The sequence below is a fragment of the Phalaenopsis equestris genome, unplaced genomic scaffold, assembly GCF_001263595.1.
Source record: "Phalaenopsis equestris unplaced genomic scaffold, ASM126359v1 Scaffold000053, whole genome shotgun sequence".
NCBI classification, from domain to species: domain Eukaryota; kingdom Viridiplantae; phylum Streptophyta; class Magnoliopsida; order Asparagales; family Orchidaceae; genus Phalaenopsis; species Phalaenopsis equestris.
This window is the reverse complement of record NW_018164495.1, coordinates 18392-35460: the sequence shown is the minus strand read 5'-3', so window position 1 is coordinate 35460 and position 17069 is coordinate 18392. Positions and strand designations below refer to the sequence as shown.

The 17069-nt window shown below is 36.0% G+C and overlaps 1 protein-coding gene across 1 annotated transcript; it reads left to right on the top strand.

Annotated features, from left to right (window-relative positions):
- The first annotated feature begins 2569 nt into the window (after positions 1–2569).
- LOC110019159 lies at positions 2570–15935 on the top strand. Its single transcript, XM_020716740.1, has 3 exons — positions 2570–2719; positions 4743–5275; positions 15455–15935. The coding sequence occupies exons 1-3, from the start codon at positions 2570–2572 to the stop codon at positions 15933–15935; spliced, it is 1164 nt and encodes a 387-aa protein (XP_020572399.1).
- The last annotated feature ends 1134 nt before the right edge of the window (positions 15936–17069 follow it).

Sequence of the window (17069 nt, the reverse complement as noted above, 5' to 3'; positions counted from 1 at the left end):
TTTTTTTTTATTTTGTTAGAATATTAGATTCAGGGAGGTCAAAACCCTTGGAAGTTAGGTTGAAATAAATAGGGAAATAATATTATCGGGCGTAAAATTGGAGATTTTAGAGTGACAAACTAAAATCCCCAATTCGGTCCTATCGTTTGGGTGCTGAAGTGTAGATATTAGCCCTCAGGTGAGGGGAACGTGAGAGCTCCGAAGTGAGAGACGGTATCCTGCCAGCCTAACCGCAGATACAGTAAACAAGCGTAGGATTAGTCAATATTCTTTATGCCTGGACCAAAGGGTAAAGAATATGTATGCTCCTATTTGACACAATATAAATTGAACTAATTTACTTTATTCATTCACTATAATTTCTTGACAAGGAGAATGATGCTTTCTTATATATTTAATATCACAATTAGACCCTCCTTAGTATCATTAGTTATTTAATAGTTATTAAATTTACCTATTTATTTAAATTGCCTATTAGTGACATATAAGCAAATTGAACTTCAGTGTTGTGATTAAAGTATTGCTTTTCTAAAATCTTAGTTCGCAGTTCTAAACCACTCCCTAAGGGATCGATATCTAGGACTTCATTAGAGCCATATATTACTTGAGCGATACATATGCTTGCATTGATAAGTGTGACTTTACAATTATTGAATATTTATTATGTCCATATTTATCTTGTATTTTTAAGCATATATAAAGTCGCGGTCATGTTGAATCTCTACAACTAAGATTGCGTGATGTGAAATATATGTATAATTAACGTAGATGTTCATTTATAATCTCTTATTATTTTTTAATGGAGTTCAAATTAGTGCTTTATTTAAAAAATAGTTTTGAATCTTGGCTAACCCTAAACATGCAATGAAAGATTCAAGCCCAAGAAATAAATAGAGTATAAAATCTTCATTTATTATTATTATTTTCACCTTTTGTATATGAGCTTGTCAAAGCAACAAAAACAATTTATAGGCATGCAAGATAAATGCAATAGAAGATCAACTTTATGGGAAAATTTGATTTTTTTTTAAATAACATAAGTTAACCTTTCAATTTTTATTTCGAATAATTAAAATTGGAACAGTATATCAACAAACACTTAAAAAAATACAACAAATTTAATAATTAAAATTATTAGTCAAACATTTAAAAAATTTGTCTTATTGTCATACATTGATATAAGTAACTTTCAATAAAATATTTTATTTAATAACAAAAAATACAGTCAAGTTTATTGCTCTTATCTACAAAAAAAGTCATTACAAACACTTCTCATTACCTTGGGTCATAGCTATTCTATAGGGAGTAGTCGCTTGAAATTCTGAGTAAACACGGATTATCCTTCGCCTGTGAGCTTTAGCTCACCTAAAAGGAGTAGTCTCTTGAACTTACCAATTTTCTGGATTAAGACCTTGTCCAAGTGGGCAAATCTATCCTCTCGCATGTTCGAGCAGTTTATGGCAAAGACATTTGTTCCATGCAAGATGAAATATGATAAGGAGAGATTGACAATTGGTAGAAGTTCTATGTTTCTTGATGGACAAATAATGTATCAAAAGTAAAGTTCGGGACTCTTATGTATTTGTGGTGTTATCAGGTTGTGCATCTATTGTAATTTTCTTTCTGTCAGGGAATAATTGTCAGGTGATTTGAATAAGATCCACATATGAATATGAGTTGTTTATTGGATATACCATTATGATCTCAAAGAAAGAGTAACATGCATTAAGGGCAACAATATTATTGGCAATTTTGAAATCTTTTCATGAGTTAACTTTCTGTTTGCTATAAAACTATTGCATGGATGTGGTGAGAGACATTGTGCTCTTTGTCATCGAAAAAATTATTTCTTGTTTATTGTTCATTTGAAAAACTTTCTTTTATCCTTCGTGATGAACGATATTTAATTGAAAATCTGAGGATCCTGGAGGAAAAAATGAAAGCTGCTCTTTATTGAAAGAGGAGAAAAGAAGATCACTCTAAGGAAGATCAAGATTCAAAGAAGAGGATCAGAGCGAGAGAAGGTTGAGTTGTTGCCGAGGAAAGAGCATCATTAATATGTCTTACATACGATACTCCCATCTCGGATCATATTTTGAATGGCACAAAAAAAGTCAATCACGATGCTGCGATGGCCATAACCTCATCTAATCCTTCTCCATCATGATTTATCATCATTGATTTGAATCGCTCAGTGGCTCATCTGTTAAGGTCTTGAGCAGGCTGACTGGGTCTAACTTTATGACGCTCCATAAACCCAGTTCATGTGGTAAGAATGCAATCTCTTATTGTCGTAGAGTCATATAAATTTTTACTCGGGGGGTTAATAAATTTTATATGAATGCTCTAGGTGATTTTATGCAAACCTATAGATTATTGTCATGGTCTTGTGGCTCCCCTTGATGATCCCTTTGTGGCTGTGGGAGAGAGTCTTGTGGAACAGGTTCAAGAAGGGAGGCTCAGATAGAACAAATTGGCTTCAATTTGCCTTCTTGAAGGTAACATAGCACATTTTGATATATTTTTTACATTTCTTCTTGTTAAATATGATCACGTGCTACTTGCAGAGATGCATACTGACAAAGAAGCTCGTTATCCTAAGCAACGATATGCCAGTTATGTGGCTACTATGATGTATGTAGATATAGTGCCTCATATGTTACCAAGGAGAGGCCATCTAGAAGTGATCGACACTACTTTCGGGGACTTGCCCCATATGGTTGACCCTTTAGTTAAGATGATAGTGAGCTAGATGTCTACATCTGTCAACGAGTTGCATGTGATGACTAAGATGATGGGAGACACCTTGGTCAGATGAGCTACTGTTTCCTACAATTTGATAAGCGATTTGAGTAAAGAGTTAGTCGTGACTAGCAAAATTGTAAGAAGCTAAGAAATGCATTGGGGATTTGGAGGTGAGGTTGGCAATGTCCCGGGAGATCTCCCATGAAACCCAGAGGCAACTTGAGAAAATAGAGACAAGATTAGTCATTCTCTAATAGAGTTTGCCCAATCTAGACAGCTTTTGTGTAATGGGTGATAGGCTTTGTAGCAGCTTCTTCAATCTTGGAAGATTAATTTGGGTGATGTGAAGAACCAATGTCTTCACCTTTTTCATCTCTAGTTATCTTTGTAATTTGTGCTGTTATTTCTCCTTTGCTCTTGTTTTTGTTGTAATGTATGTAACCATCAAAAGTTAATTAAAGGAAGGATGGTATTTGATTTTGGCATTTATCACCTTATTAGTTATTTTTTACGTTATTTTATTTATAACTATTGCCAAAAGATTTTCTTGCTTAGTCACATAGTTGAGTGGTTCAACTTTATATTATTGCCCCCGGGAGTCTCATTTGTGATACTAGAAATGTCACTCATTTTGCAATTGTGTCCTCCACAACAAGAAAACTTGTGCACATTTTTCTTAACATGGCGAGAGAAACTCATAGATGATGTCCATGATGCAACAGGGAAATACATATATGTGTTGTGAATTTTTCTTGCATGTATCTCATGCACCTCTTTGTTAATGTGGTCGTTTTAAATATTTTGACGGCCACCACACAGGACAAACGAGAAGCCCCAATGGGCATGACACAATCACATAGGTAAAAAGAGAAGCACAAACCCACCACTCCATAAGACAACTGAGAAGCCCCAATGAGCAATGATGCATTCACTTATGTGAAATGAGAAGCACCAAACCAACATAGTAGATGAAAACCAAGAAGCCCTAAGGTACAATCACATCAGTAAAACAAAAAAGCAACAAACCACAACCACAAAGCAAAAAACATGAAAGGAGATAATGGTTTTAGAGATACATACATACAGAGGCGGCAAAGGATACAGGGGAGAAAAGAAGAGGATCGTGAATGTGCCTTAACACCAAATGCCTGCTACGAAGCCAAAGGAAGGGAGAGGAGGGAAGGGGTAATATCAAAGAAAAAATGAGTAAATTAACAAATTGATTTGGGGCAAGACAACGATTAGAAAAGTGGAATCGATAGCCTTCCCCATTTCCAAAACAAGTTTATCCAATGAGCCCTAATCGGAATGCTTCTTCTGTTAGGGAATAGTGTTATCTAGTAAATTTTTTGTCATTTTTTATGCACGTAACTAGATTAGTTATGAGTTCTATGATTTAATAGAGAAAAAAAAAACTAGCGAAACCAATTTGATTCGTTTAGACTAGAAGCATCTTTAACATTTTATTTATATAATTTTAAGAAGGTATATGTTACCTTTTAGAAATTAGCTATAATAATATCATTTATGTGATATGAAAGGTTTAAATTTTATAAATATAAAAAAAAATAAAAATTAGATAGATATAAAATACGTAGTAATTGTATAGTTTGTGCTCCCATCATATCCAAACCGAATTGAAATGGATTCAAACCTCTTTTTCAACTTTTCAATTACAGTCGTAATGACGATAGCAAAATGTAAGATTTTATAAGAACTAAATGAGCTATATGCATCCGTGCCGTGCATTTTGTGTATTGATTTCTAATTTCTTAATTGCGATATTATTTAAAGCTATAACACATCACTTCATTATAATGAACCAAACATATTCTATACATAGAAGTTGCAGAAATTCACAGCCACCATACGCATACTTCCCTAACGTTTAATTTCCAACACTTATAACACACTGACAAATACCCATAGAATAACCATTAGAAGAAAAACACACAGTTCACATCTCTATTCTTAAACTCTTAACGAAAAATGAATAGTTCTTCGAGGACTATATTTGTCGTAGTCGTCCTATACCCCAATTCTCGACCAATGTAGCTCTCGACCAATGTAGCCCAAGCGGCTTTCTGCATGGCAAAGCTAGCCACTGTAACACAGAGCATGACTCAGAATGTTGCAAGACGGGAGAAAAGTACCCCCAATACTACTGCTCACCACCAATCTCTTATGAAACACACGCCACTATGACGATCAATAGCTTCGCCAAAGGTGGAGATGGTGGAGGCCCATCGAAATGCGATGGCAAGTATCACAATGATGATGAGAAGGTGGTGGCGCTTTCTACCAGGTGGTATGATCATGGTAGCCAATTCTTGAAGACAATTAAGATCAATGTGAACGGAAAGTCGGTGTTGGCTAAAGTTGTGGATGAATGCGACTCTGTAAAGGGTTGTGATGCTGATCATGATTTTCAGCCACCATGTCACAATAATATTGTTGATGCTTCTCCAGCCGTTTGGGATGCATTGGGAATGTCTGGAGATGATGTTGGCGACTACCAAATCAACTGGTCTTTTGCTTGACTTGTATCTTATATGTACGTGTCTACATACTATTATGAATAGTTGCTTGTATTGATCAATATGTGTTGAATCTCTGTAAATAAAATTGTGTGATCAGAAATATATGTACAATTATCTTTATATTTATTTTCATGTTTTCAGTAATCGTCACATACATGTTCATATATAATCTCTTATTATTTTCTTAATTGAGTTCAAATTAGTGCTTTATTTAAATAATAGTTGAGGATTATGGCTAACCACCATGTAAGAAATTGAGGTAAACGTGCAATAAAAAATTCAAGCCCGAGAAATCATTAAATAGTATAAAATCTTTATTGTTTATTATTATTTTCACTTTTTCTGTATAAGCTTCTCAAAGCAACAAAAACAATTTATAGGCATGCAAGATAAAAATGTGATTTTTTTTTTCAAGGAATAGCTTAAATTAACCTTTCAATTTTTATTTCGGATAATTAAAATTGGAACAATACATCAACAAATACTATTATAGATTCACATGCCAAAGGTTTTTATGAATTAATACTACTACAAAATTTTTTATTAAATTTATTGGGCGAACATTTTAAAATTTTGTCTTATTGTTATATACTGATAGAAGTAACTCTCAATAATAATATTTGAGTTGATAAAAATTACAGTCAATGACACTAGTTATATAATTGAAAGAAGTTCGTAGTTTATTGCTCTTATATGCAAGAGGATCATCATTAAAGACACTTCTCACTAGCTCTGTCATGGATGTTTTTGACAATATTGACACTAATTATGATGCTACTCACTCTGTTTTCAAGCTCTTAGTTTGGCTTGACTATGACATCACCCTCGAGCGATGACTTTGATCTATCTTGTGCTGTTCATTCTACTTCTCTTATTTTGGTGTCTCCATCGCTTAGTTCTTGTTCAGTCAACTATTCTTATCATTGCTTCGTCTCTACACTACAACAACATTTAGCTTCACTATGGTTCCTAGCAAGCTGCACACTTTTGTGTTGTAATTTGAAGTTATAGACGGTGTTCTAGGTAATTAGAGATATTTATGTCTCATTACTTGACATTAAACATATTTTTATTACTTTAGGTTATATAGATCCATCGCCATTGAGATGTTCTTTGCAAACGATTGTTATTTGGTCATTCAAATTTGATTTAACCGAAAATCACCCATTCTTGCAAACAAAATAGAATTTTCAGAACTTGGTGTTCATCTTTCTAACTAATCTTTCTTATTCTCTATGGGTTTAAATTTTCCTAAATCATTTCATGTCGACATCTTGATATTATTTATGTACCCTCCATTGCAGTTGGTTAAAGTTGATGTGACTAAGATTTCTGAGGAGAAGGTCTGGATTGATACCTTGGACATGGTTCCAGAACCCATATAATTGGTGTCTATATAATTCTCTGATTCTCTTATATTTTTTACATGCGACAACAAAAAGAATAGGAGAATGAATATTTTGATATTTTTCAGTATTTTTGGGCCAACATGATGATTTTATTTATTGAAGACACGATATATGATGCATGCTGCCTCCTAAAAGGTCTTTGTCCTTCTTGGAAGGTAAACAATGAGATGATTCCAGAACAGATAGCCATCACATGAGGTTTGACTTATCTTCGATGGCAGAAAAGTTTGTGCTTAATATAAATTCAAAAGTTTGTGCTTATTATGCAAAAGTTTGTGCTTAATATGAGAAATAGGCTGTTGTAGACTCGCCCCGCCGAGCACCTGAAAAATGTTTCAAAAGGAACCTCTACGGATTGAGTTAGATGGGAAAGATCTTTAATAAAAAAAAAATTATCTAAGAACACTAGGAATTTCTTTCTTGTTCGGCTGCCGTAGCCGAGTCTAAACTCCTGCAGCCTACAATTTCTTGTTTGGTTTGGAGAACCAAGGACAAGACTGTCGTCTCCCCTTTGTTCGGTCTGGAGTGCCGAAGATGAGACCGAACTCCGCGGTTCTTGTCAATGACGAGATCGAACTCTGCAGACGAGACCGAACAACCACCTTCTTCTCAGGCAGAAAATAGTCCTCCACGATTCGTCTCTCTGTGTTCGCGCGAACCAGAGTCGAATGGAGTCCTGCGATCCTTCTTCCTCCCTGCTGCATTTCTTGGATGTCGATGCCTTTCTTGGATGCCGAAAGAGATGAAGACAGCAAAACCAGGAAACAAAAAAAGAAAGGAAAAAAGAAATTTTGCAGAAACACAATGCCACAAAGAACACAAGAAGATTACGTGGTTCGGATCGTAGACTTACATCCACGGAGGGAATCACTACAAAATTCACTAAGACAAAAGAAGAATTACAGGCTCATTACATTGAGAAATCACTATGTCTCTCTAGATATCTCCCTCTCTCTTGATACAAGATCTAAGACCTCTCCCTCAATTCTAAAGCATCTCCACTTCTTCCTCTCCTTACTGATTTTCTTCCTCCTCTTAATCCTCTTGATCAGAATTTTTCTTTCTCCTTATAGTAGTCACCCCACCTCACAAGACCCCTCATCTATTTATAGATAGATGAGGCCTCCCAAGAGGCATGGAGAAAATAACAAGTGTGTCATTTGTCAAAATTAAGAGCCATGATATATAACAATTCTCCACCTTGACTCTTAATTACTATGCTCTAGAGATTCCCTCCAATTAGCTTCGATGGGGCCCTTAGACCCCAGTGAAGTTTACTAAGTCTAGAAAGTATCTGAACTTAGCTGTCGGTAATAACATGTCAGCGGGATTTTCTTCAGTGGGTATCTTTTCCACAACTATAGAACCCTTGGCTACAACATCCCTCACAAAGTGAAGCTTTACATCTATATGCTTGGATCTTTCATTAAAGACTTGGTTCTTGGTTAGGTGAATTGTGCTTCGGTTATCACCGAACACTGTTACAAGCTTTTGACATATACCAAGTTCTTCAGTAATGTCCTTTAGCCATATATCCTCTGTAATTGCTTCTGTTACAACAATGTATTTAGCCTCTGTTGTTGAGAGAGCCACCACAGATTGAAGGTTGGACTTTCAACTAACTGCAGTACCGAAGACAATGGAGATAAATTCAGTTAGTGAATTCCTGGTGTCAATGCTTCCCGCATAATCAGAGTCCACGTAGCTGACTATCTTTTCATCATTGCCCTCCTGCCTTTTAAAGAGCAGCCTCAAATCAGTGGTACCTCTTAAGTATCACAAGATCCATTTTAGAGCTTTCCAGTGAGCCTGTCCTGGATTTGCCATAAACCTGCTTACAATATTGACGGCGTAGGCAAAATCTGGTCTGCTGCAAACCATCCCATACATGATGCTACCAACCCCACTGTCGTAGGGGACACCCTTCATGTATCTTTTCTCATCTTCATTCTCAGGCATTTGAGAATTTAAAAATCTAAAGTGCTGACCAATTGGTGTTGTAACATGCTTAGCCTCATGCATGTTAAACCTTGCTAGAACTTCCTGAGTGTATAACTTTTGAGACAAGAATAAGCTGCCCTTCTTTCTGTCTCTTGTAATCTCTATCCCTAGGATCTTTGTAGCAGGTCCTAGGTCCTTCATGTCAAATTTTGAGTTCAACATATCCTTGATTTTCTAAACTTCCTCCTTGCTTCTACTAGCTACTAACATGTCATCCACGTATAGGAGTAAGTAAGTACTTATATCACCATCTTGCTTCTTTATATAGACACAACTGTCGTAGTTGCTTCTGATGATGCCAATCCTCAGCATAAACTCATCAAATCTTTTATACCATTCTCTTGGGCTTTGTTTCAGTCCGTACAAAGATTTCTTCGGCAAGCAAACTTTATCCTTGGTTTTAGGTGTGTTATACCCCTCTGGCTGATCCATGAAGATGGTTTCTTCCAACTCTCCATGTAGGAAAGCAGTTTTAACATCTAGCTGCTCTAATTCCAAATTGATTTAAATTGCTAGTGATAAAACTATCCTTATCGAGCAGTGCTTTACCACGGGCGAGAAGATTTCATTGAAGTCAATTCCTTCTGCCTGTGTGAATCCCTTTGCTACAAGTCTTGCTTTATACCTGACCTCCTTGATGCCTAGGATGTCTTCCTTCTTCTTGAAGTTCCACTTACAACCAACGATGCGTTGGTTCTTTGGTCGGTCTACAAGTTCCCAAGTCTTGTTCTTCATCAGAGAAGCTATCTCTTCATTCATAACATCTACCCACTTATGTCTTTCCTTGCTCTTTAGAGCTTTCTTATGTTATTCGGTTCTACTTCTTCTATCTCTTCTGCGACGCTCAATGCATAGGAGATCAAATCTGCATGACCACATCTCTCTAGCGGTCTGATGGTTCTCCTCTGCCTATCTCTCACCAAACTGTAGTCATTTGATCTGCTTTCAGATTCAATTTCTTGTTGAACTTCTGCCGCTTCATCTTGATTGTTTGCAACAGTCCCTTGATCCATCAAGATTTGTTGATGTTGCAGCTCCACCTCAATTGGAGTATCCTTCTTAGTAGCATTGTTCTTGGTAACGTAGCTTTGCATGTTTGCCATTTTGGACTCGTCGAATACCACATCTCTACTGATGATGCATTTCTGTTGATCTAAACACCACAGTTTGTAACCTTTAGTTCCAAGTGGGGTCGATGAAAATGCACTTCAAAGCTCTTGCTTCCAGCTTATCCTGTCTAGCATGAGCATATGCAATACATCCAAAAATGTTGAGATTTTCATAGTTACCTGGTTTCCCGTACCACATCTGCAAAGGAGTTTTCATTCCAATAGATGTTGATGGACATCTATTGATAAGATAGCAAGCGGTTGACACAACTTCACCCCAGAAAGATTTGGGTAGGCTGGCATTTTGAGAGCATGCACCTCACTCTCTCTAAGAGAGTTATATTCATCATTTAAGCCAAGTCATTCTGTTGAGGAGTGTTACGGACTGTCTTGTGCCTCGTAATGCCATTCTTCCTACAACTCATCGAACTGTTCTGAACAGTACTCCAGGCCATTGTCAGTTCTCAAGTGCTTCAGTTTTGCTTCCATCTTGTTTTCAGTGAGAGTTAACCAGTCCCTGAATCATTAAAAAGCTTCATTTTTGGTTTTAAGGATAAAGACCCCTCATACCTTCCTGGTGTAGTCATCTATGATGGACATGAAGTACCTCCCTCCTCCATGAGTTTGAGTTCTGGCTGGGCCCCATAGATCACTGTGTACATAATCAAGTGGTTTCTTTGATGTGTGAGTTCCGGTAGAGAACTTCACTCTGGTGGCCTTTCCCAACACACATTGTTCGCAAAACTCCAGTTTACTGACTTGATCTCCACATAACAGGTTTTGTCTAGACAGTTCTTGCAAGCCTCTTTCACTTATGTGCCCCAGTCTCATGTGTCATAGTTTAGTCTTGTCGGGTTTTGATCGTACTGCGTTAGAGAGGCTGCTAATTACAGTTCGTCCAATTAGGGAGTGAAGCCCATTCTTCCTGACTCCTTTCATGAAGATGAGGGAGCTTTTGACTACTTTGATGCAACCACTTTCTGCCTTGAACGAGTATCCGCTTGACTCCAGCGTACCTAAAGAGATCAGATTTCTTTTGAGTTCGGGAACGTAGCTGAGATGTTGCATTATTCGTTCGGCTCCATCGAACATCTTAATTCTGATTATTCCACTGTCGACCACCCTGCAAGTCTTGTTATCTCCTAGTAGTACAGACCCACCATTTGCCAGTTGCAGCATCTCGAACCAGTCCTTGTGAGGACACATGTGGAAAGAGCACCCCGAGTCGAGAATCCTCTCCTTACTGGATTCTGATTCGGTGATCACCAGTGCTTCAGCTGAATCATAACCATCTGAGGCAATGCTTGCTTCTCCAGGATCTTTAGGTTTTTCTTGAAATTTCTTCTTCCTCTCCGGACAGTTTTTTCGGAAGTGACCTTCCTTATGACACTGAAAACACTTGTAAGATCCTTTCGACCGCTGACTTCTGCCCTTCTTTCCTTTCTTTGATATTGATCTGCTTTGACTGTTTCTTGAGCCCTTTTTATCTGATCTTCCTCTAATGGTAAGACTGTCCTCGCTAATTTCTTTGTTCGTCTCGAGCTTCTTTTGGAATTCTTTGGCTCTGACCAACGATTGAACCTCTTCCAGAGAGATTGTTTGTGTCCTTCCATAGAGCATCACATCTTTGAAATGTTCGTAGCTCTTAAAAATGGAATTTAGTAGTACAGTTAGTAGTAGCAGCGCCTTATCCTCGTCATCCATCTTAACCTCGATGTTTTTGAGATCGTCGATAATCTTGTTGAACTCGTCGATATGCTCTGAGCCTGATTTGTCATCGTGCATTTTGAAAGAATATAAACGCTGCTTCAAGAAGAGCCTGTTTGCCAAGATTTTGTCATATAGAGGACCTCAAGTTTGGACCAAAGTGCTTGAGCCATTGTCTCCCTCAAAACTTCCCTCAGAATCTTATCGCCAAGGCTCAGGATTATTAAGCTATGGGCCCTGTCAAGAATCCCGTTCTTTCCTCGGTCATGTCGGCCGGAAATGCCGCGGAAATCCCGCCAAGCCTTGCAAGGCTTCTACAACGCCTTGCTGCACCAACAGAGCTTTCATGTTCACTCTCCATAGGCCAAAGTCGTTCTTTCCCGTGAATTTCTCGATGTCAAATTTTGCAGAGCCCATTGTCGTGGGTGGAATTCCCATAGACGACTCCAATTGTTGTAGACTCACCCCGCCGAGCACCTGAAAAATGTTTCAAAAGGAACCCCTACAGATTGAGTTAGATAGGAAAGATCTTTAATAAAAAAAAATTATCCAAGAACACCAGGAATTTCTTTCTTGTTCGGCTGTCGTAGCCAAGTCCGAACTCCTGCAGCCTACAATTTCTTGTTCGGTCTGGAGAACCAAGGACAAGACTGTCGTCTCCCCTTTGTTCGGTCTGAAGTGCCGAAGATGAGACTGAACTACGCGGTTCTGGTTGAAGACAAGATCGAACTCTGCAGACAAGACACAGTTCTTGTTGAAGAAATAGTCCTCCACGATTCGTCTCTCTGTGTTCGCATGAACCAGAGTCAAATGCAGTCCTGCGATCCTTCTTCCTCCCTGCTGCGTTTCTTGGATGCCGAAAGAGATGAAGACAACAAAACCAGGAAACAGAAGAAGAAAGGAAAAGGAAATTCTGCATATACGCAATGCCACAAAGAACACAAGAAGATTGTGTGGTTCGGTTCGTAGACCTACATCCACGGAGGGAATCACAAACAAATCACTACGAAAGAATTACAGGTTCATTACATTGAGAAATCACCAAGTCTCTCTAGATCTCTCCGTCTCTCTTAATACAAGATCTAAGACCTCTCCCTCAATTCTAAAGCATCTCCATTTCTTCCCCTCCTTACTGATTTTCTTCCTCCTCTTAATTCTCTTGATCAAAATTTTTCTTTCTTCTTATAGTAGTCACCCCACCTCACAAGACCCCTCATCTTTTTATAGATAGATGAGGCCTCCCTAGAGGCATGAAGAAAATAACAAGTGTGTCATTTGTCATAATTAAGAGCCATGATATATAATAACATAGGTGAAATGCAAAATTACTTTCGCTAAGTTTGAATTGTCTTGCTTTTGGGGTTCACAACTTATCCACAAAAAGTAGTTGCTTAAGCTTACAATTGAGTTCAAACTGTTCTTTACCTCAAGTCGGTAGCTCTCCTACAAGTAATAGCCACTTGAACTTCTGAGTAAGCATGTATTATCCTTCTCTTGTGGGCTTTAGCTCACCTATAGGGAGTAATCACTTGAACTTATTAATTTATGAGTTAAGACCTTGTGGCTCTTGGGGTCTATTTGGGGGCAGCTGTATATTATTGATAATCTGCTCATAAGCAGTTGATCCAGATAAGCTGCTGATCAATAACTGTCATGAATAAGTTGGATGACTGTTTAGTTTGCCCATTTGAAAACAACTGATTTGTAGTTGTTTCTAGACAAATGATCATTCTGTCCCGGTGCAGTAATGTTGTTTATGATAAAACTGTTATAACTATAATAAATTTGCTAATATTTGTTATTAATTTTTTAGTGCAATCCATATTTGTTATAATAGTACAAATTTAAACTTAATATTAATAACACATAAAGTATTTATATAAAAATTCTAATCCATTTTATAATTTAATAGTTTATTAAAGTTATAAATACAAATATAGGATAACTATTATATTTTATTTATACATTTAATATTAAATAGTTATTTAATATTAGTATTATTATTAATGTAGTAACATTATTTATTAAATTTTATTGTATAGTAAATATGTGTTTAATTAATTATAAATTCTAAATTATTAAAATTATATATTTATTATTTTAAATTAAGTGTATTTTATACTATAAATATATCTTAAAATTTATTTATTTTGAGATATAATTTAAATATATTTATAATAATATTTAGTTAACATTATTATAATAAATTTTAGGTCAATGTATTCATTATAATAAATTAATACACAAACATGTTATATGATTTAGTTAATACTTAATAAATAAATTTCAAATAAATATACAATAGTTTTTAACTATATATCTATAACTATTAGTGTATTATGTTGAAATACTTAATGTATAAACTATATTTAACTATGTATAATTATAATTTTGTTTAATTTAACGTTGTAAATATAAAAAACACTAATTATAAATATAGTTTATAAATAATAAATAACTATTTAATATAATATATAGTAAATTAATATTTATAAAGTATAAAGCAATATAAACAATTATGCATAGTAAATTAAAATAATTTAAGTATTAGAGGATATCTAATTTTACTTTATCTTTAACATTTATATATTTTAAATTAACTATAATGTATGTATAATTTTAAAATTAATTGTTATTATATATAAATTAACACAACATTAAATAAATTGTCACATAATAACACTAGCTCGGACAAAAGGTTCGAAGCACCGTGTAACTCACCAATAATACCAAAAAAATCATGTGAATAACGTCGCAGTAACACGTGAATACTACTGCAAATAACACTGCAAAACACCAGGAATTAATGGCTGGCAAAATGCGCGAATAATACCACGAATAACACCTGAATACAACTGCAAATATCACTGCAAAACTCCGTGAATCAACGACTGGGAAAAGGTGCGAATAATACTGCAAATAACACCGAAAAAACACCTGAATACTGCAAAAAAACACCGCAAAACACCACGAATCAACAACTGTCAAAAGACACGAATAATACCGCGAATAACACCACAACAACACTTGAATACTACTGCGAATAACACAAGAATCAATGGCTGGCAAAAGGCGCGAATAATACCGCAAATAACACGGGACGTGTGACCGCGAGGAGGACAAAGTTGTGAACAATTTTCTCCGAACGCGGGATGCAGGGTCAAACCTGCGGGCAACGTTTAATACAAAAGGAAATCAGGTTATCCCACAATGCTGCGAAGATGGAGAAAACAAACCCCAATATCGACATTTTGAAAACGCCCCACATGCCTTCTATGGTGCCAAACGGGTCCTTTGTCTCTAAGTGGGTAAATATAAAAAATTAAAATTTCAATAGATTTATAAATACGTAGAAAGAGTATGCTTTGCGCTCCCATCATATCCAAACCGAATTGAAATGGACTCTTTTTCAACTTTTGATCTACAGTCGTAATCACGATAGCAAAATGTAAAATTTTATGAGAACTAAATGAGCTAAGTGCATCCGTGCCGTGCATTTTGTGTATTGATTTCTAATTTCTTAATTGCGATATTATTTAAAGCTATAACACATCACTTCATTATAATGAACCAAACATATTCTATACATAGAAGTTGCAGAAATTCACAGCCACCATACGCATACTTCCCTAACGTTTAATTTCCAACACTTATAACACACTTATAAATACCCATAGAATAACCATTAGAAGAAAAACACACACTTCACATCTCTCTTCTTAAACTCTTAACAAAAAATGAATAGACCTTCGAGGATTATATTTGTCGTAGTCGTCCTATTAGTCGTAGCAAACTTTAATCTCGGTTTTGCTGTGCGCTACACTCCACCCCAATTCTCGACCAATGAAGCCCAAGCGGCTTTCTGCATGGCAAAGCTAGCCACTGCAACACAGAGCATGACTCAGAATGTTGCAAGGCGGGAGAAAAGTATCACCCCAATTCTCGACCAATGTAGCCCAAGCGGCTTCCTGCATGGCAAAGCTAGCCACTGCAACACAGAACATGACTCAGAATGTTGCAAGGCGGGAGAAAAGTACCCTCAATACTACTGCTCACCGCCAATCTCTTATGAAACACGCGCCACTATGACGATCAATAGCTTCGCCAAAGGTGGAGATGGTGGCGGCCCATCGGAGTGTGATGGCAAGTATCACAGTGATAATGAGAAGGTGGTGGCACTTTCCACTGGGTGGTATGATCATGGTAGCCGATGCTTGAAGACAATTAAGATTAATGCGAACGGAAAGTCAGTGTTGGCTAAAGTTGTGGATGAATGCGACTCTGTATATGGTTGTGATGCTGATCATGATTTTCAGCCGCCATGCCACAATAATATTGTTGATGCTTCTCCAGCCGTTTGGGATGCATTGGGAATGTCTGGAGATGATGTTGGCGACTATCAAATCACCTGGTCTTTTGCTTGACTTGTATCTTATATGTACGTGTATCTTATATGTATGTGTCCACATACTATTATGAATAGTTGCTTGTACTGGTCAATGTGTGTTGAATATCTGTAATTAAGATTGTGTGATGAGAAATATATGTACAGTTATCTTTATATTTATTTTTATGTTGTTAGTAATCGACATGTACATGTTCATATATAATCTCTTATTATTTTCCTAATTGAGTTCAAATTAGTACTTTATTTAAATAATAGTTGAGGATTATCGCTAACCAACATATAAGAAAGTGAGGTAAACGTGAAATAAAAAATTCAAGCCCGAGAAATCAATAAATAGTATAAAATTTCTATTGTTTATTATTATTTTCATTTTTTGTGTTTAAGCTTCTCAAAGCAACAAAAATAATTTATAGGCATGCAATATAAAGGGATAGAAGATCAAACCTAGGGAAAAATGTGATTTTTTTTTTCCAGAAATAGCTTAAATTAACCTTTCAATTTTTATTTCAGATAATTAAAGTTGGAACAATATATCAACGAACATTATTATAGATTCACATGCTACTACAAAATTTTTTATTAAAATAATTGGGCGAACATTTTAAAATTTTGCTTGTTATATACTGATGGAAGTAATTTTCAATAATAATATTTGAGTTGATAAAAATTACAGTCAATGGCTCTAGTTATATAATTGAAAGAAGTTTGTGGTTTATTGTTCTTATATGCAAGAGAATCGTCATTATAGACACTTCTCACTACCTCTATCATAGGTGTTTTTGATAATATTGACTTTATATATGACTAATCACTCTACTCACACGCTCATAGTTCGGCTTGGCCATGCATCACCCTCGAGTGGTGACTTTGATCTTCCTTTTGCTTTTCATTCAACTCCTCTTATTTTGGTATTTCCATCACTTAGTTCAGGTTCAATAAAAAATTCTTATCATTGTTTTCTCTCTACAATACAAAAACATTTAGCTTCACTATGGTTCCTAGCAAGCTGCATACTTTTGTGTTGTACTTTGAAGTTATAGACGGTGTTCTAGGTAATTGGAGATGTTTATGTCTCACTACTTAGCATCAAACATATTCTTATCACTTTTGCTTATATAGATCCATCCACATTGAGATGTTCTTTGTAAAT